Source organism: Ammospiza nelsoni, chromosome 16, assembly GCF_027579445.1.
Source record: "Ammospiza nelsoni isolate bAmmNel1 chromosome 16, bAmmNel1.pri, whole genome shotgun sequence".
In the NCBI taxonomy this organism is placed as follows: domain Eukaryota; kingdom Metazoa; phylum Chordata; class Aves; order Passeriformes; family Passerellidae; genus Ammospiza; species Ammospiza nelsoni.
Genome location: NC_080648.1, coordinates 12885474 through 12908864, shown reverse-complemented (window position 1 = coordinate 12908864; position 23391 = coordinate 12885474). Strand labels below are relative to the sequence as shown.

General features: G+C 52.2%; 1 protein-coding gene across 3 annotated transcripts; it reads right to left on the bottom strand.

Annotated features, from left to right (window-relative positions):
• Position 1: 1 nt before the first annotated feature.
• Positions 2-19950, bottom strand: TCOF1 (treacle ribosome biogenesis factor 1). 3 transcript variants are annotated; one of them, XM_059483369.1, is made up of 18 exons: positions 19813-19950; positions 19227-19282; positions 16484-16626; positions 15646-15752; positions 15020-15368; positions 14106-14191; positions 13432-13650; positions 12570-12839; positions 8576-8750; positions 8281-8423; positions 6313-6486; positions 5687-5906; positions 5373-5461; positions 4463-4691; positions 2907-3503; positions 1738-1835; positions 1208-1244; positions 2-756 (listed from the first exon to the last, which is right to left on the bottom strand). In XM_059483369.1, the coding sequence occupies exons 1-17, from the start codon at positions 19921-19923 to the stop codon at positions 1212-1214; spliced, it is 3099 nt and encodes a 1032-aa protein (XP_059339352.1). In that variant the 5' UTR covers positions 19924-19950; the 3' UTR covers positions 2-756; positions 1208-1211. The 3 variants fall into 3 exon arrangements, with proteins under 3 accessions (XP_059339352.1, XP_059339351.1, XP_059339353.1); XM_059483368.1 differs by having other exon boundaries at positions 2-1244; XM_059483370.1 differs by having other exon boundaries at positions 2-1244; positions 5373-5458.
• Between the last annotated feature and the right edge of the window lie 3441 nt (positions 19951-23391).

The following is a 23391-nucleotide window of genomic DNA, read 5'->3' as shown; positions in this document are numbered from 1 at the left end:
ACTTAACAAAAAAGAGATAACAAAAAATCTCTGCAGGCACTTGGATAGCTGTGTCTCCACCCAGGACTGGCTGTGTTCCTTGTCCCATCCCTTGTTTGGTGTCATTGGGGCCCTGGGGTCCCCCTGCCCCAGACAGGCAGACCTGGGCTCTGCTCTCCCACCCATAACATCCTCCAGAGCCAGCCAGCTCTGAAGAAAGCAGCTGAAGAAAAATCTGTCTGTTGTTTTTTTTTATTTTGTATTTCATAAAAAAAAAAAACAACACAAAAACCGACTCTGCCTTGGCTGAGAACAGCTGCTGGACACAACTGTTCAGTGCAACTCCAGGGACATGATAATCACTGCTGTCAGTGTTAGAGTGAAAAGGAAACCCAAGAGCTTTCTTTGTAGTAGCAAAAGGACTGACACCACAAGTCACAGGAGGAGGGGAAAAAAGGTAAAAGTTTTTCTCAAAAATATAGCTCTGTGGTAAGAGAAAGGGATGGCTGGGTGTCAACAAGGGGAAAAGCAGTTTATGCTCTGCTCTGGTCAAACTGCCTCCTCCACTTCCATTCCATTTGGAGGGACTATAAACACATCTCTGAGCCTCAGGAGGGCAGGAGGAGGCAGAAAGTTACACAACTGTTCTAAAAGTCACAGTTAAAAGAAATTATAAATTACTATTTTAAAAAAAGTTGGAATTCTCCAGGTGAGCTTCCTTTTCCTCTCTTCTGTTTGATCTTCACCCATAAATCTTTAATCACAGGAATGCGGTACCTTTGGGGAGAGGAGTTAGAAGTTAGGGATGGGGAGGAGGAGAGCAGCCTTACAGCTGAGCAGAGCGTGGGCAAAGGCAGCTGGTCCACTTGCAGGTGGCTACAACATCACCATCCAATCCCATCACTTTTCCAAGCTCCCTGGGGTCAGCAGGGACAGACAGACACTTCCAGAGGTCACTCATCTCTGCTGTGACAGAGGTCAGCAACACCCAGGCTGGACATCTCAGCAGCTACAGAGTTGAGGTCACACACATCCAGAGAAGCCAGCACACGGCTGCACGACCTTCCTCACACTGCTCCACTCCCTGGCCCTCTGATCCAAGGCCAGGCTGGCTCAGGGAGCTCTCAGAGGGCTCTTTTTGTCTTCCCAAATCTGGCCCAGGAGTTCTGAATGTGGCCAAGGTGACGCCGCTCAGGGTGCCAATGGCCCGTCCCCACAGGCCATGTACCTTCTCACAATTCTTCAGGATCAGCTCCTTTCTTCTTCTAAAATGGAAAGGGGAGAAAATACATCAGCATCATTTGCACCACAGACATGAAGGACCCAGCAAAGCCAGAGAGGCTTCATGGACATGTCCCTGTAGAGGTGGCAGCCACCACAAGGAACATCCTGTAGTCTCCCTCTGTCACCCTTCAAGCCCTTGGGATGGGATACAGAAGTCTACCAAGGCCTCAGGAATCCAGCTTCTGCTGAGAATGAGATGAGCAGGCAGCTGGAGAGCAGCACTTGCTCCTTGGACAGGGCCAAGTCCTTTGCCACCAAAGGGTCCCTGGGTTTGAGCATTCCAGGGAGAGGAATCTCCTAGGGCAGCAATACAGGAACAAGGCCTTTGAGTCACTCTAGCCCCAACCAAAGGACAGGGTGTCTCCAGACTGACCACAGTGAACTGTGGGCTTCCCTGCACTGCCAGCAAGGCCAGGACATGGCTCTGTTCACTTCTGCTGGGGTGAGCACCACAGCCCAGGGTGTGACAGATACCTTCTTCTTCTTCTTGTGAACCTCAGCAGAGCCATCTGCTGCAGGCTCCCCTTCCAAAAATGCTTTTTTGATCTTCTTTTCTTTTCCAGTCTTCTTTTCTAGGAGTGAGAAAGAAAAGCCAACTAAGAGAGGGACTCTGGTATTGTTAAAGGGAGCAGAGACTGGTAGGAGCATCTCCAATAAGATTTTGATCACATCCAAACCTGAGCAAGATTTCCAGAGCAGGAATTGGGTGAAGGCAGAGCTCTACCCACAGGCAGCTGCACCCAGGGATGTTTCCCCAATACCCCTGAGCCAGAGCAGCTTGATCCCACCATCTGTGCACACACATGGGTGGAATTACACAGAATTCCCTTCTTTCCACCTCCTGCTGCCCACCTGCTCCAAGGAATTGCTTCAGAGCTGGTGTAGATGGACACATGGCAGAAATGAGAGCCAGGGGAGTTGCTGACACAGGGTGGACATGAGGTTCAGCTCAGCACAAGAGGCTCCACTCATCCCTGTTAAACAGTTCACACAAGGGCCAACAGACAAGTCTGTCTCCTCCAAAAATAAGGGCTGTGTTTCAGCAGAACAGAAATACCATCAGACCTGGCCCAGCCAATTCACATCCTCTCTCCCTATTTTTTCTTTTTCTTTCCTTTTTTTTTGTTTTCTTTCTACCAGATCTAGTACAAAACCAGCTCTGAATTGCAAATACAGGCTGCACTGTAAAGAAAAAAATGGTCTTTGGATTAGGGCAGAGAGCAGGCCACTACAGAACAAGCTGTAGAAGGGTCAGAAATGACAGGATAAGAGAAAATAGCCTCAAGTTGAGCCAGGGCAAGTTTAAGTTGAATATTAGGGAAAAAATTCTTCACTAAAAGGGCTGTTAGAACACTGGAACAGGCTGTCCAGGGCAGTAATGTGGTCACTAATCTTGGAGGCATTTAAAAGATGTGTAGATATGGTATGTGGGGACATGGTCTGGGGGTGGGCCTGGGTTAATGGTTGGACTTGATGATCTTAAGAGACCTTTTTCAAGCCACATGACTGATTCCTCGAGGGAAGCAGCCAAGCAGGAAGCCAATAGGACAGTGGATGCTATCTGCAAGGCACTGCACCAGAGGCTGAAAGTGCATCAGCTGCAAGAACCTACTGCAAACTAGGCCCCAAGTGTAGATGCTTACTTTTAGCTGATTTTTTCTTTTCCTTGCTGCCTGCCTTCTCCAGGTCACCATCTGCCTTCTTCTTTTTCTTTTTGGGTGCTTCTTCATCAGCCTGCCCTTTCCATTTCTTCTCCTTGGGCTGCCCCACAGCCCCATCCTGTCCCGTCAGCTTCCGCTTCTGAGACGTTTTCTGCTTCTTGTTCTCTTTGTCTTTGCTCTTGGGTGTTTTCACAGCCTTGTCTACTGTGGAGGATGGTTTCTTTTTCTCCTTTTCTTTTTTCTCTTTTTTCTCCTTTTCTTTTTTCTCCTTTTTTTCTTTTTTCTTCTTCTTCTTCACTTCCAAGCCCTCTGCTGTGTGCACTGCAGGGACTTGAGCAGCAGTGGTGACCTCAGTTTCACTCCCTGAGCTTGGCTGCTGTGGCTGTGGGACGGAGGGCAGGGCATGTGATGATGCTGGGATCACCTGCACCCCTGTTGCCCCAACATTGTTCTCTTTCATGGCCAGGGTTTTCTTCAGTGAGGAAGCTTTGAGGCTGGCATGACCTGGCTCTGTTTTTCCTGCCGCCTTCTCTTTGCTGGAGGCTTCTGTAGCTTCCTGCCCTGAAGGGGGGTTGTTTTCTGCAGAAACAGAGAAATTCAGGAAGCATTCATTACACAGACTAGTCACAGGAGGATGGAAATATGCATTTGAAGAGGAGCATCCAGTTCTTCTCCCCCAAAACAGCTAAACTTGCTGGCATCTGTAGCAGAGTCAGAGAAAGATGCCTCAGCCTGAAGTGGGTGACAACAGCCACAACAGCTTTGGCTGTTTCACGAGATGGGTGAGCATAGATGGAGCAGTCCTTCCCCAGGACACCATCCCCAGTGACTGGGGACATCCCAAGGTGGTGGGGGTCTTCACACTGCCTCCTGCAATCACCACCAGTGGCCAAGCCCAGAGCCCCTGGGCCCTCCTGAGCCCCTATATAGATAGCTCTGCCTTCCTCAACAGCCCTTTACACAATTTCATGATGTCCCCAAGGGACCAAGAGACCCATCTGAACTTCTAGAGCAGGCCAGAGTTCATCTGAAGGTGCCAGGGTCACACCAGAGCAGAAGCAGCTTTCAGCTCCAAGTTTTACAATTTGCCAACAAACCAGGGAAAGGGTGGGACATTCTGTTTCTCCACAGGTTTTCTCACTTGCTTCCTCTCGTCTGCTCTCCAGACATGCAGAGGAGCCCACACAGCCCAAGGGGAGGGTTGAATACCAGCAGATGTTCTTGAGGCAGTGTTTGAGCCCTCCACAGAAGCCAGCAATGCAGTGTACACTGGCTCCAGGGAGAGCCCTACCTGCTGCTGTTCATTACTGAGGTTAAAGCTGGAAGAGGCAAAGGCACTGAGCCTTGCAGGCAGCCAGCACAAGCAGGGCTGTGCTGTGGCCAGGGAAGCCAGCAGACGGCAGCAGAGCTCCATGCTGGGGTTCCATGGCAGAGACACACTGGGAACAGGGCCCACCCTCCCCAGTGCCACCCCCCTGTGCCAGCACGGCTTTGCTCCAGGGCCAAGCAAATTCCCAGCCTTGCCAAAGGAGACCCACCTGCTTTGTGGTTTGCAGCCACCTGGTTGTCATCTGTGTCAGAGTCACTGCTGTCACTGCTCGAGCTGTTGGCCAGGGCTGCCTTCAGGGAGCCCTTGGCGAGGGAGTTTGCAGCACTCACAGCTGCCTTCCCTGGCCCCACCTCACCCCCAGGCTGGGGGAGAACCGTCTTTGGTGCATGGGGTGTTACTGGGCTCTTGGAGAGGACTGGGTAGCCTGTGAGGAGGGACTGAAACAGCACAGACACACTGAGGAGTCACAGCAGGGCAGCCTCCCACACACCAGACGTGCAGCTCTGTCTCTGCTGCTATTATCCCCACACTTCAAGTGAAGGGCCCACCTTTGGCCACGTATGGAGGCAGCTCTGAGAGCCCAGGGCTAGCAGGAGAGGGGCCAGCAGTGACAGACACCAGCTGAGCCAGAGGTTCTCCTTTGTTCTCGCCCAGCAAGGCAGGCAGGCTGGGGGAGGCTCCTGGCCATCACCCACGCACACTTAATGCTCTGCAGATGTGCTGCACGCCCTGCACGTTACTGACAAAGGTAATTTCATGGACATGGCTTAAGTTACAAACTAAAGTGGGGGGAAAAAAATCCCTGCTGCTGTTGGCACTGTGCAGCAGTTCTGGTTTAACCCTTGCAAGGCACCGTATCCTGCTGTCTCTTCTCCCAGGGAAGGCACCATGAACCCTGGACCCAAGGCCTGGCTGCCTGGGGAAGCATTCCAGGTTCAAAAGCTTCTCTCTCTCTCTGCCAAAAGGTCTTGCTCACACCACTGCACTGGAGAACCACCACTTCTCTGCTGGCAAACCCACCCAGCACCCCATCTGCTATGGCTGGGAATTCAGTCTCTCAGTCATATTTGGGAGCCAGCTGCAAGACCCCAGAGAATCCAGACTGCTCAGTACCATACCTGTGATGCTGCATCCTCCTCCTCCTCACTGGACTCTGAGGAGGAGCTGTGGGCTGGCTGGGTCCCTCCTGGTTTCTGCAGGGAGCCTGCTGGAAGAGCAGAGTTCCTCCTGTTAAACCACTGCTGCCTGGGCTGAGCTCACCTTCCCAGCACAGGCACTGCCACCAAAAGCCCTTCTACCTCCAAAACCAGGGGAGTGCTCTGCCAGGCTGGAGAGGAGAAATGCCTCTCCAAGCACTGCCAACCTGCCATGGGGTAACAAAAGGCTGTCCCCATTCCAGTAGCACTGAGAGCATCTTCCGGAGAGAACTGACCAGGTGTGGAAGCGTCCTTGGGTGCCTCCTCCTCCTCACTGTCAGAGGAAATGCTGCTGTCTGAGGTGTGCTCTGCATGAGTGGGTGGCACAGCCTGGCTCGGGTGGGTGTCCTGTCCTGGCTGCCTGGCCTTGGCAGTGGAACTTCCTGGGATGGCAGCGCTGGCAGGAGCAGCTTTGCCCACTGGAACCGTTTGCTTTTGGCTGGAAGCAGCAGGGACCTGTGGAGAGGGAGATGAAATAGATCTGAAGGAGGAATAACTAACTGCTCACATCCATAAACTACAAGCAGCAGCCCAGAGTAGATGGGTTTGGAGCACCTTGGCCCTTCCTCAGCTGTACTGCTCCAGTTTGTGTCAGTCAGCCCAAGCCAAGCAGATAACTGCTATCACAAAAGGAAAGAAGCAGCCAGAGCCAGCTGGGAGCCAGGAACAGCAAAGGTACCAGGGCTGCCCTCTGCTCCTCTGCCTCATCTCACAGCAGGATCACTGTGGTCAGGATAGGGCAGCCCCTCTCTCCCAGCCTCATGAACACTTCCCTCAGCTGGGGATGTGGCACCAGCCCCAGGCTGATCCATCTTCTCCTTCTCCCCAGGAAAGTCCCCACCTTGATCTCCTCCATCATTACCTGTCCTGCCAGCATGCTGTGCTCTGAGGCACCAGTGTTTGAGCTCTCAGACACTCTGCTCACTGCAGGGACAGCAGGGGCTTTTGTCCTCTTCCCTGAAGGCAGGCTGGCATTTGCCTTTGCAGCCACCATGCTTGAAACTGCAGTTACTTTGACATTCTGCTGGGACAGACTCTGAAAGAGATGAGAAAGAAAATCAGGACAGAGCAAACTTGGAGGGAAATGTTACAGAGGCTTACACCAATCCAGCACCAACTCCAAAGCCTTTCCATCATTTTCAGCACAGCACCAAGACCTTTTGTTTTTTAATTCTCTCCTTTACAAACCAGATCTGCCTCCCATGAGCCTCTGGCACAGCCAGGAGCAGAAATGAGGGCCAGCACCCCAAAAGTGCCAACAGCAGTAGCTCAGAGCCCCAAAGGCACCTACCCTGAAGGCAGGCAGGGGAAACGTGCTGTGCTTGCAGGCTGTGAATCCCTACCCACTGCAGCACCAGCAAGTCTGCAGCTGTAAACCTTTGCAGAGGGGGCATCTGGACTCCCTGATGTCTTTTACACTCTAAAAATCACACAGCAAGAGTTAATTGGCAACGGAGATAAACAAAGACACCAGCCACAGGGAAAATCTGCCTCCAGGTCCACAAGCCAAAAGACAGATTAGGGGTCACATTAACAAGAGCAATTTTGTTGCCTCACATTTAAAACCTCCCATCAAACTGACCATAAGAGGGGTTAAAAATAGAAAGGCCAGGGGCATGGAAACAGGCACTGAGGACAGGACCATGACACAAATGGCAGCAGAAGAGGGAGAAAGAGCCACGGGGGAGCACTCAGCCTGCTGGTTTGTGTTACTGACGAGGCTGTGTGAGCAGCTCTCTCCCTGCAGGTCTGTGACAAGCTGGGCCTTTGTGGGCTGACATTTCCCCCACACATCATCTGCCTTGGGAAGGAGCAGGCCCTGCTGGCTGTGCAGCCCAACGCCAGCTCTCGGCCCTCTCACACAGAGCTCAAGTTACAGCAACTGCAGGATTGTATAAAACCCCAGTAATATAAACATGCTGTACTCAGGGACTGCTCAGGATGGCTGCCTGCCCATCAGCTGGAGGGAGAGTGCCTTTGCACTGTCCACAGCCTTAGGCCAACATGGGGAAGGGTTTCCTGAGTGCTCATAATGTCCCCCTCCCAGCAAAGGCATGTGTGGGGTATGAGGTGTGCTTGGCCACCAAGGCCTGGGCTCAGAACACCAGCCAGGCCACCCCCATGTGGAACAGCAGCCACGTTCCTCAGTCAGTGGGTTTTTAATGTGGTTTCCTGGGCTCAAACTGCAGCACAAGTGCAGACAGCCCCAGGACAGCTTCACACCAAGGCAGCTCTGGCCCCAGGGAGCTCAGCCACAGCTCTGCAGGACTGGCATGGGGACACAAAGAGACTCCAGTGGGACAGCTGGGATCAGCTCCATGGCACTCAGGGGAGCTCTCAGCACAGATATGGGGTCACCTTCCCTTCTCTCCAGCTGAAAGGCAGCAGGACTGCTGTGCTACCCTCAGGGCAGATCCTGCCATCTTCCCAAGGCTTGTGGAAAAGAAAAGCAAAAGAACTTCAGAGGTCTGTGAGGAACCAGGCAATATGTTGCCTTGGAGCTACACAGGTCATGGAAAAACTCTTCCTGTAGGGATTTGGCTGCTTTTCCAGCCTAAATTCCTGGGGTAGAGCAGAGGGGACAGAGTCCCAGGGAAAGCCTGGGCTTGTGTGTCTGCTCACGTTCCTGTCAGAGCACTCACACTCTCCACTGCTCTCACACACTGCAGGATTGCTGTGGTCAGCCAGACCCACGGACACAGCCAAGGAAACCCAATCCAGCCAAGGGGAGGCTGCTCTGCACTGCTCACCACGTGCACAACCACCACCTCCCAACCCCTGAGAGTGCAGCACTACAGCCCACACAGCCAGGGGGTCAGCAGCTCCTCACCTGGGAAGGAGGGACTATTTCATTCTCTGAATCTGACTCCTCACTGGAATCCCCACTGCTGTCCACAGCTGGTGGGGCTGTGGCTGGTGCTGAACTTGGTGCCTTTTTCACGTTGGTTGGTTGGGGCACAGAATTGGTTTTCACTGCAGGAAGAGTGTAAGAGATTGTCACTGTGAGAAAGGATTGCCCCTGCTCTCTGGGGCTGTCCACAGCAGGAGCTGCTCCACGTGCAGGGGAGAGTAAGAAACCCATAAGGATGCAGGTGAGGGATCCTGGCTACTACCAGACAACTTACCAGCTGCTGGAGGCTGTCCTTGTGCTGCTGCAGGCTCCTCTTCACTGTCAGATGAGTCACTGCTCCCACTTTCTGAAACCTGGCTTTTCAAGGTGCTCACCACTGCTTTTTCAGGCTGCCCAGCTTTAGCAGCCTGGCTCAGGTTGGGAATAGGCTTGGGCTGGTCTGATAACCTCTTAACAAAAAAAGAAACACAGGCCCAGAAATGCAGTATTAGTACAGGTGTTGTTTAGGAGTTTAAATGCAGTTTCAGCTCAGGCTGGGTTTTGTTTTACCCTAACAGAGCTGTTATTAACATTCTCACCCTCCTTGGTGTGTTATGAGTGAAAGGGCTTCAGCCACTGCCTGGGCTGAGCTGCTGTAGATAGATCCCTCTGAATTTAGCAATTTCCTTCTGACAGAAAGCCCAAGCACATTTTACATGAGCACACAGGCTAATAGTGCTTGTAAGTTTCTAAAAGCAATTCTTTCTTGAGACAGAGACACTGGCTGAGAACAGGAGAAGCACTGCAGCCCCAAGACTCCCACTCCAAGGAAGCCATTTCAGCACAACCTAGCCACAGTTCAGGGAATCAGCAGGAGTTGGGAAGCCTTGGGCCATCACACTTGCAAGATTCAGAGACAGCACTGGAGCAGCTACAGCCCAGAGCTGCTGGAGAGACACAGGGCTGAGACAAGGGTTGGGAACACAGGGCAGGCAGAGACAGACTGTGACTCAACTTGGAAGCTGATTTGTCAACAGGTCTAAGAATTTAGAAATCTCCAGACAACAAAACACCTCTGACACTCACTTGGGCTGTGTCTTTGTGCAGCACCTGTCAACACTCAGATGTTTCAGGATAGACCACAAGCCACTTTTCCTGTTGTGTCAGCACCAGGAAGCCACAGTCACCTGTGCCCCACATACACAACTGCCAGGTGAGACTCTCTCTCTTCCTGGCTCCTGTCCAAGGGCTGCAGATCCCCCTCGTGCACACTGAAGGTCAGTGGTGGCAGAGGAGAGGAAGTGCTTGTGGAATGATGTGGGAATTTGCTCCCCTGCAGATACTCCCCAGGCTGGCAGTGCTCTGCAGCCGCTCATTCACTCCACTCGTGGCTCATCTCCGGGCTGCTCTGCCAAGGAGAACATTGTGCTTGCCAGGGCAGGGAGGCCCTGTGCACCCTGCATGTGCTGCCAGCCTGCTTTGGTGCCCCATGAGAGATTCCTGCCCAGCTGCACCATCCCTGCTATGCTGCTAATGCAGTGATACCCCCAGAGCAGAGAGCACCGGCCCTTTGGGAAGATCAATCCTGCAGTGCTTCCTGGCACAGCCCTGCCATGGGCTGCCATTGGGGCACTGTTTATCATCTCCAAGCCAAACACGAAACAGACAACAGCATCTGCATGTTTATCCCATTACAGAACAGCTCTCTAAACGAGCCAAGCACATTTTGACTGCTTAGAGAAACAGAAACCTCCACAAGTGCTTGGGGAAGGGGGGACCACAAACCTCACTTCTCTGTTTTGTTTTGATACCAGTGAGTCACAATCTCCAGGAGAGAGGCCAGCTTTGCATTGCTGAAGAGACACAAGTACTTGAAGCAGTCAGAAGAATTCACACACACTGCTCTGAACGTGCTAACTCCTCTCTGCTATTCTGAACACTGCTGTGCAAGGGAAGAGCTTACCAAGATTTGAGCCCACTGAGTTTTAAGTGCTTCATACCAATGGTCTGGCTTCTTCCTCTATGTGGATGCACAGCACAGGGCTGCTCCATTTCCTAACTTAGTAATGGAGTGGGAAAGAGCTGCCACGCAGGGGCATCATAACACACAGAAAGAACACAACAGAAACCACCATAAGGTTTACACAGCCTCAGAACTTCCTGGGAGGCAGCCAAGGTGCATCCATCCACATCAGATGGATGGATCAGACAGTCTCAGGTGGGATCTGGCCAACAGCACAGCCAAGTTACATCCAGGGAGCAGGTAAACCAGGCAGAGAGCTCCTGACAGCTTGAGAGTCACAGGTACTGAAGTTACTCAGAGAGGAGGAAAATAACTCAAGAGGAAATCATTTTTCCTGCTCCCTCTCCAGCCCCCAAAGCAGGAGCTGCCTGTGGCTCAGTGAGTGTGATGACTCAGCTCCCTCACAACCCATCTGCCACTCGATGGGTCCATTTGCATCCTGCAGCGCTGCATGACAAGAGGAGGAACAACACTGAGCCACGTGTGCCCAGCACGTTGTAAAATCACACTCCAGCACTGCCTGTGTGAGCACTGCCTGTACCAGCACTGGGACCAGCACCTCAGCTGTGCCACAGCCCAGCCCAGGGGCAACTGCCACCTGCACAGGAGGGGGAACAGTGTTCAAGGAGGAAAAGAGACCCTCTGTCTCTTGGGAGATTTGGCCTCTCCCCACGCAGCCTGCAGTGCAAGATTAAAAGTTACTGGCACAACTTCTGTCAGCACAACCCACGCGGGTTTTCCTGGGATGCTCAAGGAAGACACGGGTTCCCAACACATGGATGCACGTGTACCTCACGCCCACTCCTTGTAAACACAAGCCAAAGCCTGTCTATAGAGGGCTCAAGTGCCACCTTTGGCTCAAAACACTCAGGAAAGAAGCAGCAGAGCAAAATTTAGCAGTTCCAAAAGAAAAGCAGCTCACAGCATCTTTAAGATCAGACTGTCCCCCATCACTATCCTGTCCCCCCAAAATATGCAAACACCTTGTCAACTTCTTTCACTAAATATTCCTGAGTCTTCAGGGGTAAACATACCAATTAAGCAGTTCAATTTAGGCATGATGTTCATTTCAATTGTGCTAATCCACCCCCACAGGGAAAGATGAAGCAGCTTCCAACGCTCTGTATCTGTTTGGATCTTGCACAGAAGCCAGAGGAAGTTGCAGGATACAGTAAGTCAGTGGTTAGCATATGCCCAAGTAGCAGATGGTGAGGAATGAGCTAAGAAGAGTTTGACTGGGAGGACAGGACTGTGGACACAGCTAAGCCCAATGCTTTATCTTCAGTCTTCACTCGTGGTCCCTGCCTGTAGGCTACCAACAAGGGAAGGAACAGCCTGCATAGCAAAAATAGAGCTCCCTTGATGACAAGCTCTTCCTTGCTGACTCTGGCTGTGGAGGGGTACATGTCAGTTTGCAAGAGGGAAGATGCTGAAGTGGTTAAATCAGCAGGTAAAACTTGCTGTTGAAAGCTTCACAGAATCAACACCAGAGGACACAAACCTACCCCAGCACATAAACCCTGCGAAAATGGACAAATCTCGATAGTTTTACACAGGGACCTCATGGCACAGATATCAAATAGCTACTCCTGTCACCTAGAGCTGAATCTTCACATAAAATCAATCATGCAGGAAGAGAGCAGCACAGAGCCAACTGTGAGAGAAACATCCCCCTCCACCCACCTTAGCAGACCAAGGCTATGAAGACAAAAATGCAGAGCCTTGCTGGCTCTTGCCTGTCAATAGTCAAAGGATGTGTTGACAAAGAGCCTCCCTGCAAGGACACGTGAGGCTCTACCCCTAGCTTCCCTTGCAGACAGTAAGGCTGCATCTCCACAAGACTGCTTTCAGGGCACTTTCTGAAGGCCCCTGCAGCCCAGACTTGAGGCAGGTCTCAGTACAACATGCCTAGGGATGCTCTCAGGAAGCATTGTACTCCTGTACTCTCAGGAAGATTTGCACTCCTTTGAGTTTAGTCACCTGAGTCCATTGTGAGCTCCCAGTCCTTCTCCTTTGGTTTGAGAACTCTGACCAAACCCCACAAGAGAGCCAAGACCAAGATACCTGTGACCCTGCACACAAGGCCACTCCAGAGGGGCAGGAGTGAATAGCTGGTATCAAACCATTTGCCTCTGGTACAACTGTGTGAGAAGAGTGAGGCTGTCCTTGCAGAAACAAGGTACACAAGATCAGTGGCAGCATTTAAGGGATAAACCCTTGTCTTGCATACTCCATGCCTTGGCACTGGGCTGAATGCAGCACCTACCTTCTGGCTGATGGGCACAGGGAGATCCTCCTCTTCACTGGATGACGAGGCAGAGCTCTCCACTGGCTTTATACTTTCAGCAGGCTTTGTGGGAGTAGCAGTCTTTCCCGGTGACGCTTTAACCTGCTTGGGCACTGTTGGTTTTGGTGCTGCCTTCCCTGGGGATGCTGGAAGTGTTTTTGCTGGAGTTGCTTTGACAGAGAGTGATGCTGCTGCTGTAGGTTTCACTGGGGATAGGATGGCATGGGAGGATTTTGGAGGTGGCTTTGTCTGGACAAGACATGAACAGAGTGAAATAAGGCAAATCCCACAGCAGCATAGTTCATTTGCTCAGACTATAATCAAGGGAAGAAATTTCAGAGCCCCCCAGGAAAGGCAAACCCTGAAGGGAGATTAGTGACTGGCAGGACACAAGGAATTCTTTCATCTGGCTTTCTTCATCAGTCTGCTGCTACTACCAGTCCCCCCCAGTGAGGTACAAGGCAGCACTTTGCACTCTCCACAGTAGGGAAGCTGAGCTGCACTACAGTTTGACAAATTAGACACTATTTATTGCAATTTATACCTGAGAAGCGAATTCCACCATGCTAATTTGCCCCTTCAGGTGGGAAAAGAATCACTGGGTATTTTTTTTTTTTTTAAAGTACTGATGGATTTTTCTAAGAAAGGCACAATGGGTTGATTAAAGCTCAGAGCAAAGACACGGAGGTGCCTTTTAACACCTCACGCCTCCTTCCTCCCACCCCCAACATGACTTTGCTACACACTACATGCATTTACAAAATTTTCTTCTCACTGCAGTTCCTAGCCCTGAGAGGCATGCAAGGAGAGGGAGGATCTCAGAGACAGGCACTTGGGTTACCAATGGACGTTTTTCATCTTCACTGTCTGAGGAGCTGCTGCTCTCTGTTGTGTCACTGGGCTGTGCAGCCCTGGGAGCTGCTGTTGATGCTGGTTTGGCATGGCTTGCTGCCCGGGCTGTTTGCTTCACTGCATTCTTCTTCAGGGACACTGAAGCAGCAGCAGGTGCACTTTTCACAGGTGCTGCATTAGACCGCACTGTTTTCACAGCTGGCTTGGCCTGGGAACAGGGGGAACAAAAGGGAACAGGAGAAACAGGTAACACTTTGGAAGAAAATAGTTGAAAGCTCTAACTGCATGGAATCTGTTTTAAAGCCAGCTACCTAGCTAATTTTGACCAGGACAGGCTTTTTCAGACCCATGAGCCGTGGCTTATCTGAAGCAAGTCACTTTTTCCATGGACTGCCTGACTACATCCATCAAATTGCATACTAATCACCTCCTACAGATCCAAGGATCTCCCTCAGCCTCAGGCACTAGAAAAAACTGGAACAGAATGGTTGATGTCGGCAGGGTTTAGTGGGGCTCTCAGCCACATGGCATGTGCTCTGGTTTTGGGGATCTCGAACACCCAAGGTAAGGGGTGCTGTCAGAATAGCCCTGCAGCATTTCCCTCTTCTTCAAAAGAAGGGAAGTGATTTCCTAGGGACAAAGAATCCATGCTGGAGAGGTTACCTGGATGGCTGGAATGACCAGCTCCTCCTCAGAGGATGTGTCCTTGCTTGATTCCTCACTGCTGCTCTCAGCCCCAGCTGCCGGCTCTGAAACACAACGAGGAGATGTCACAGCTGCTGCCTGCTCTGGGCCCCCAGAGTGTGATGCTAATGTGGCTTTTGAAGTCAGGGAAGCAAAACAAGCCACGGAGAGGGCTAAGGGGATTTGCAGGGAAGGGGACCTAGCCTTGCTGAAAACATCAACAGCTTGTTGGGAACAGCTTCTCCAGACAAATGCTGGCCCACAAACACCTCTCCTTGAGTGCAGGTAGAGATGGGAAATGCTGCCTGGCCACCCCTTGACCCTATGGAGTGCTGCCCAGCCACACACAGCTCCCTGCACAGGCACCCAGCCTGGCTGGGCCTCCTCTGGATAAGAGCCAAGAGGAGGATCATTTCCAGAACTTCAATGATCTATTTCTCACCCTCCTCCTCCAACACACACAGACACACTTCAAAGCATTTAAAGATTTCCCTGAAGACTTCAAACCCCAAAACGAATCACTTTGCAATTGGGAGTAAAGAGAAACCACTGGAGAGCCTTTCCATAAAGCTGAAAGTATCAGCAGCATTAGTACTGCACCTCCTCTGGACATGCTACACTGTTAGCCCCAACCCCTGGGTACGTGCTGGGTGCTGCCAGACATCTTAGCACAGGATCTGCTGCTTGAAATGGGAGCAGGCATGCAGCATCCATCCCACGGAGCTCCAGAGCTGGCTGCTCTGCAATGTTCTAGCAGCCTCTCCAAGGAACAAGCACCACTCTGAGCTTTCCAGCAAGGGAGCTGAAAGGAACAAGCTGAAGGCACGTCTCTGATCCAATCTGCAGCAGAGCTGGAGCTCACACACATCTACACCACCCTGCAGGCTCCTTACCTGCTTTGGGGGATGGAGCCTTCGCAGTTGGCGTCTCCTCTTCCTCCTCGCTCTCGGACGAGGAGCCGCTGCTGCTGCTGGAACTTTCTGGTGCTTTGGTTGGTACTGGTGCTTTGCTTTGTCCTACTTTGGCCACAGCTGCTGTGGCATGTCCAGGCTTCCCAGGACCAGGCAGTTTCTGGGCCTTGGCTGGGGATGGAGCTGCAGCTGGGGCACTGGGCTGCTGCTTGCTGGAGAGCACAGTTCTGTCAGCAGCAGAGAGCCCCTCTGCTCTGCCTGCTGGGGCAGCAGCCTTGGCAGGAGAATGCAGGGAGTTGGCAGCTTTGCCACCCACCACAGCTGCTGTCACCTATGGGAAACAAAGGCACTTAGAAGGCTACACACAGATGAGGAGCAAAACTGGAGACAATATACCTGCAACAGCCATGTGGCAAGCAAGGTAAGCCATAGAGCTCTTCAGGGCAATGTTTGGGGGGCAGATATCTAAGAAAAGGCTTATGGCAGCATAGGAGGGTCATTTAAACAGGATTTTCACCCCAGGAGAGAATTCTACACATGCTGAGGAGTCTGGGACAGTCCTGGCCCCAGAGTACCACCAGCCTTCACAGCCAGGAGCGTTGCCTTACCGTCACCGCTTCTTTCCCAGCCAGATCCTCCTCTTCCGACGAGGACTCATCTTCCTCACTGCTTTCTATATTCACTACCGAGTTTGTGGCCAGACGAAGGCTGGCTGCTACACAGGAGAGAGCCACAGAGCAGCTGTGTCAGAGTGTGTCTCACACTAACATGGTCTCTGGTTTGCAGGAGGGCCCCAGCAGCAGGGCAGGGTCCGATCTGCACACCTGACCCCACACCATCACCACTGCTGTCCCCATGACAGGCAAGGACTTTGCTCCTCCACCCCATCCCTCTCCCAGCCACCAAGACAGGGAATCTGTCAAGATTTGCACTTTTCTAAAGGCTGGTCTACAGCAGACCAGACTGATCTGTGAAAATGTATCAGACACAAGTTTTTGTTAGACTCTGCAAGCCAACACCTCCCACATCAGCTGTACCCAAGATCCATCCCCACCTCAGACAGAGGGCACTGGCCTTCCAGACCAACTATCAAGACCTTCCCTGACCTGTGAAACAGGCCTGCCTTTGCTGGCCCAGCACACACCTGGCACCAACTAGAAGGTGCTCCACAGTGGGCAGAAAGAGGTTCCCAAAGCTTCATCACCCAGCACAACACCCATCCCTCCCCAGTGAATCATAACAGGTTTTTTCTAGCTTCAGCAGACATCTGTGCTCCTCAGAAACTCCACATGAGAAGGGGGTGCTAAATTAGTTGTCCTATTTTTCTGTGAGCACAAACAAATAGCCATCACTTAACAAGCATTTTCTCCAGCCAAGCAAGCTGGGCTGCTCCTACACAAGTCTCCATCCTACCCTGTCAGCTCCAGGGAGATGAAAGGCTCCTACCATTTGCAGCTTTTGCCTTCTCTTTCTCATCCTCTTCTTTCTCTGAGCTCTCAGAGCTGCTCACGGGATCAGGAACTCTGATCTTTTCTGGGATCGCTGCCTCCTCATCACTCACATTTCTTCTCTTGGAATTTGGTGGAGTTCTGAGAGAAGACAATAGGTGTCAAAATGGGGAAAAATATCTTGAACAAATCAGAATATAATTATTCATTTACTCTCAGATCAGGCTCCAGCCTAAGAATAGGCAGTGTAATCTCTCTACAGAGGAATTCCTAAGGGGGTGGGAAATACTTCTCTAACCTCCAAGGGACATCTCCAGTCCTCAGTAAACTTCCAAGAGCAACATATTCCTGCAACACTTAGGTAAATACTGAACCTAGATGATTTTTCTGTGCCCCAGGCAGACTCCTTCTTACTTTAGCAGAGTAATAAAAACATACAGAGTCGGGCTGGTGCTGGATAGAAGGCATCCTACAGAACAAATTCCTTCTCCAGGGGCTACAGTCACAGCCTCAGAGTAAGTGTAGCCTCGGGGTAGGGCAGATATCCCCAAAATACCAGGTCCTGGTATTCCAGAGGGCCAGGAGAAGCCAATCTAAAAGGTACAAAAGCCATTTGAACTTGGGCGCCCAAGTCAAAAGGAAAGCCAGGTTGCAGAGAAGTTTAAGAAAGGAAGTGGCTGGAGCTACAAAAGATGTGTTAGAAAAAGAGGAGGAAAAGAACACATAAGTATTAAACACTTAAGCTGCTCAATTGAGTTAAAACATGAAGTTGGAGAAAGATTCCTCCAGGCTCTAAATCCCACCTGTACGAGGAGAGATGATGTGGCTCAAGTTACCCATGTTTTCATTTGAGAATTAAAGACAACACATTTGCTTCATTACAAGGGTAACAGTGGGAACAAGCTGGTGTGACTCACACATGCAATGCTCCTCAGCCCTGAGACACACAGTTATCAGAAGCAAATATCCTCACTTCTGGGCCAGTTTAGCCCATTTTATTTGTTCATCTGTTTTAAAAACAAGATTAGTTTAACAATTTGACGAGTAAAGGCTGTGCTTAGTGTCAGAGTGTTCTGGCAGCACAGCTGTAACAGCAACTTTTGTGCAAGCAGGCTAAGCCAAAGGCACGTTTGCTCTTGGAAAGTCCTGTAACTACTCCAATAATCCTTTTAATAAAGCAACAGGGCAGCCCACACAGGCAGCTCTGATCCTGCAGCACCATCCTGATCCAGTGGCAGCTGACAGCACAGCACAGAGTGATGTGAGAATTTGCTGTGAGTGACCAGGAGCTCAGGGACACCCTGTGAGGGGAAGAAATGGTGACTGCCAGCACTGCCCCTGTGGCATTCTGGATCATCTAAGGCCTGCAGGGCTCAGGCTGCTCCTAGAGCTGAGCTGGACCAGCTTTCCCCAGCTCCCAGGCACCCTTCCACCCCCTCTCTGCATCCTCCAAGTGTAAATGCAGCTCTGGAGGGAACTGTGGAACTGCAAATCTCAGCTTCAGGCTCAGTCTGGAAGAGTTTCTGGAGAACAGCACCAGGGGTGGCCTTGGTGAGAAGGGCAAGAACCACAGGGCAGACTAAGGAAGGACATTTTTGGGCTAAAAGCCTAGGAGCAACAGGATGTGATAAAGACAGCTCACTCACAGGAGCACTCCAGGATAAAGACAGTGGCCAACACACCCCTCATTGTGACTCCCAACCAGGCAGACCAGGAATAACAGATGTCTTTGTAGGGCAGGATCAGAACAGAAGGGTGATGCTGAAGAAAGAGGAATCAAACCTGATGCAAATGCCCTGTTGCCCCCCAGGTTTAAAGGCAAGTGTCTGGGAGGGTTTGCTGCAGCAGGCAGGACAACCAGCACGTGGGAAGGTCACCATCAGCACCCAGCAGAGCAACAAACTGGGAGAGGGAGGAACTGCAAACCCATTTCTATGCTGCCACATCCTCATGTAGATCCAGCCTTTCTCCTGCTCAGGTATGGAGGACCAGAGCAAGGCACAGAACACTGAGCAGAAAACACCTTGGAAAAAACACCTCCCAAGGCTGCTGACATGGCCATGCTAATGAGATCCTCACTCCAGAGCTCCCAACTCCACAGATTCCCAGATAACCCAGCACTGAGGCTGCCCCAGGCCTCACAGTGCTGCACTCAACATCCAACAAGGCACAGGGTGGGTGCAAACACCACAGATGGGAAGGCTCCCTCCTGCAGACCTTCAAAGGGGTGTTTGGAACATGTAAGGACTGGAAAGGACAGGCTGAAAGCAAGAGATTTCCTCTAAGTCACATCATCTGTGATCTATGCCAAGGTTTAAGTCCATGTAAGAGCTCTGGCATTTCAGCACCTGCTCAACTCCTCTGTTCTCGGGTCAATAATCCTGCAAAGCACGTGGCTTTAAAAAGAAAGTGAAACAGAACTGGAACAGATTTCTTACAGTAAAGCATGACTCTGAGCTCCACAACACTCCAGCATCATCCAGCACAAACAGCATCAGCTGCTCAAAACTAAAGTAACAACTTATCTCCAAGTTCAGAAGATTTTAAACCAGCATAACCCTGAACATCTGAATGAATTGCTGTGAAACCAGCGGTTAGGAGAGAATTCTACTGAGCACAGTTATCACCCGAAATCCTCTGACAACATAGAATTCCAACAAATAGAAATCACTCATGCCACGCAGCCTAGATGTCAGCACAGTCTGCAATCCATTTGATACTCAATCCCTCCTGTGACTTACTTTTCCCAGTGGGTAAAGATGTCCTCGAGAGAGGTCGAGAAGGAAGGGAGCAATTTCTGTGAAAGCAGAGCGAACACCAGTCAAGCACGGCCCAAATGTGACCCAGTTTCGGGATGTGCCCACCGGACAGGGCAGCGACCGCGGGGCCCATCCAAACCTCCCCGGAAAACGGGACCGCGCTCCCGGCACACACCGCCCGGTGAACCCCTCCCACTGCCCGCCCCGCGGCACCCAGGGCCGCGTGTTTCCCCGGAGAGCTCTCCCGGAGCCGCACGTGTTCGGGGAGCAGCAGCCCCCCGCTACCGGAGCCTCCACCGGGCGGGCTGCCAGCGTTCTCCCCAGCCGGTTCGGGGCGGGCCGGCCCGCGGGCACCGGGAGCGCCCGCTGGGTGCCGGGACACCACGTGGGTCCAGCACGGACCTGCGGGCCGCCGTGGGGCCACGGGCCGGCGGCGCGCCCGGCACCCACGTGGCGCTGCCGGTGGTCGGTGAGGGCGCGAACCGGGACCGGGCCGTGCGGCCCCGCCGAGGCCCGCGTTCCGGGACCGCGCCTCCGCTGCCTCCCGCGCGGCCCGGGCTCCCGTTACCTGCTCGCTCTGCGCCTGCAGCTCCCGGGCGGCCCGCGTGTAGCCCCTGCGGAGCAGGTGCTGGTAGATGAGGGCGAGCAGCTCCCGCCCGCCGCCGCCGTCGGCGGCCATGGCGCGGCCCGCGTGCCGCGCCGGAGAGACGCCACTTCCGCTTCCGCCGCGCGGCCCCACGGGAAACGTAGTGCCGGGAGTGTCCGGGGGGCGCCATGTGGGGGGGCCCGGCGGGGAGCGGTCTGGCACCTCACGGGGGTAGGCCCGGGGGAAAAGGGGGAGAAAGGAGGAGATCACCCCATGGTGTCTCTCTTTCATGCCGCCCTGGTGGGAGATGGGGGGAACGGAAGGGTGGGGGGTTCGCCCCATGAGGTTCTCTCACGCCCTATGAGGTTCCCTCACACCCCCTCTGCTGGGGACGGCGCCAAAGAAGAGCGGGGTCCCCTCCCGCAGTGCCCGCAGCTCTGGCGGGGCACGGTGAGCAGGGAAAGGGCGGCCAGCCCACGGCGGCCCCTCCACCGCCCTGAGGGGGATGGAGAGCAAGGAAAGCGGGGTCTCACCCCATGGCCGGAGCCAGGCCCCTCAGAGCCCTGCGCCGGAGATGGGGGCGAGGGAAGGATGAGCCGCCCTCCAGCGGGGGTGGCACACCGGGGCTGCCTCAGCAGCACCATATGTAATTCTATATATTTCAGAGCAGTTTTCCCTAAGATTCATCCAAAGCGCTCTGAAGGCGAATCCTCGGAGCTGATGCCGAGAGGAATAGCGGATTTGTCTTTACAAATAAGCTGTGGGTCTGCTGGTAGGTAAAGCCAGCTCTGGAAGGCGAAAGAAACAATGGGAAGGATTCCACTGATTGGTGAATGGAAAAAAAGATATTTGCTTTTACAAATAAACTTCAGGTTTGCTGATAAATGAAATTAGACATTGAGAGATGAAAGAAACAATGGGGAAGAAAAACGTCTAAATTCCGTAAAAATTAAATATTAAAAGGGAGAGTTATACATTAGAGAGAAATCTTTGGTATCAGGTGTATTGGGGAGTCTGAACCTCTCAAATACCTCAGCCAATGGGGAAAGAGAGAAGGGAAATGCAGCTGTGAAATTGGGATAAAAAGGAGGCTGCATGCTCCAAAAATTGGTGACATCCCAGGGGAATGCCCCATGGCCTCTCCCTTTATTCGAATAAAGCAAGAAATGACTCCTCTGCCTCCTTTTTGGACATAAACCTCTGGTGTTTGTGGATTAATTTTCCTAACAGTGCCGAGTGGACTTTGAGCTGCTCGGAAGAGCCACACTGGTGTTTGTGGGGCTTAAATAAGCAAGGGGGCAGAGGGAAGAAGCTGCTCCTGATGCAGAGCAGCTGCTGGAGAGGGGCCTGTGAGGGAGGGGCTGCCCCACCAGCACCCCTCAGCCCGTGCTGATACTTTCCAGGAAAAATCTGGCTCCCATCACTTTGGCAGGGGTTTATTTTTGGAAGGTTTAATAATGTCCGTGGTGCGCCTGTCGTTCATTCGAAATACAGACCCTGTATTTGTATTCCTAGGCAGGATTAAATATAAAACTGGCCTGGCTCCAGCTGGCTGCTGCACCAAACGTCTTTGACACCAGCACGGTCCAAGGCTGTAAAGGCACGGTCCAGGTGGCAGTTTTACAGCTCCTGTAAATGAATCCCAGCCCTGGACAGCCCTTTCTGGGGCTGACCTCCCCCTGCTCCAGCGGTCACTGCAGCCTGGTGTGAGTGTGGCCTCAGCACACACCATGATGGGGTGGCTGGACCACGAGGTGTCCCAGCACAGCTCTGGCTGCTCCGAGGTGACATGAGGCACAAAGTCCCAGCTGGTGGCCTGGTTTGTGGCCCTGCCTGGAGAGGAAAAGCGAGATGAAGCATCCCAGAGCAGAGAGGAGAGAAGGATGTCTCCTGTTGAGGCTATGGATGGAGCTGGGCAAGCAGAGGCAGCCTGAGAAAGTGAGGCTGGTTTCAGATGGAGCCCCTGGAGCCCAAAAAGAGCTCTGTCTGCTGCAGGGATATGAATGAACAGCTTTGGATCTACTTTGACATGGTCTGGAATGGTTCTATACCTCCAGGAATTGCTCAGTTTGCTTTGTTTATTTAAAGAAAAAAATCCCAAATCTGAACACTAACACCATCTAACCCTGGTGATTAGAGGAGCTGCTGCCCCGGGCTCAAGGTCTCTCCTGGGCAGCAAGACTCTCCAAACATCTTGAGACAAATGTCAAGCTATTAATGGAGGCTTGTGTGGTGCAGGGAATTGCAAAAGCACTGTTTGGAGAGGTCTGGACAGAGGCTGGGTGGGACATTACGCACCGGGAGGGTGGCAGGTGACCAGAGCAGCAAATCATCAAGATGCCAGCAGAGAGACAAAGGAGGGGAGCACATCCTGCTGACCTGCAGGGATGGGACAAGGCAAGGAGGGCAGGAGAGGGAGCACAGCCCTGCAGGGTCAGGCTGGAGGTGTTTTTACAGCCTGGCTTTTCCAGAGCCCTCTGATCCCCGTGCCAAGGGACAATTCTTTACAGGGTGCCCGGGGAAAGCAGCCCAGAATCTGGGTGCCAGGAATGCAACCAGCCCCTGCTCTGCTGCATTTTCAGGCCTCCCCCTGTTCTCCCATGGCTCATGCACTAGAAAGCATAAAGGGTTTGGCTTTTACCAACTTCAATAAAACCTAGAAGGGAGGAAGGTGGATGGGCACAGATGGGAGGAAACGCTTTCACAAGGGACTGCTTGAGAAAGGCAAATAGAGGATTTTAGAGTTCTGAGCACCCAAATGGCTTGAAAATTGACTCCATTTTCCCCCTGCCCCCACCAAGTATCTCCTCACTGATCTGCCATAGTTCAGGGTCACCTGAGTCCAAAGCTTCATTCCCTCAAACCACGAATGTGCTCCACAAACCTCAGTGCAGGGCCTGGGAATAACACAACCCACTTGAATGAAGAAATCTGAAAAAAAATAATATATGTGCTGCACCACAATTACAGGTAGAGAAGGTATTTGAGGTGGTTAGTAAACATGTCAAAAAATAAATACAGCTATTCAGTCAGCAAACAGCTGTGTGATTATAACCAGGAAAATCTACCCCAGCCCAAAACCAGCTGAGACCCAACAACATGCGCTTATTAAGGAGTGGTATTTTATTTTGTGTGCACATTTTTTTGGAAGGAGGTTGAAAATATTTTGCCCACTCTTTATTTTAGGAAGGTGAAACGTCCCTGGTGGATTTCAAAAGCCAACCTCTCGGGTATGTGTTCTCCATGCCAAGACACTGAGTCACGAAAGGATTGGAGGAAGCTGTTGGAAGTCCAGACAGGATAAAACAGCTGTAATTGAGGAGCCAGCTCAGCTCAGTCTGCTAATAACCACACAGCCCTTCCCTGCCCTCAGCCTACAAGCTGAGGTCTTTGCTTGCTGCCACTTTCACAGGCTGCCTGGTTGTTGCTTGGGGTCAAACTTGTCCACACCTATTCCATTCTGAATGACTGCTTGTGTCCCAGCCAAGCCTGGGGTCAGGAGTGTGCCTGCAGGCTGGGGAGCTCTGTCCTCGCTGCTTTTCCCCAGCAGGAGCTGACAGC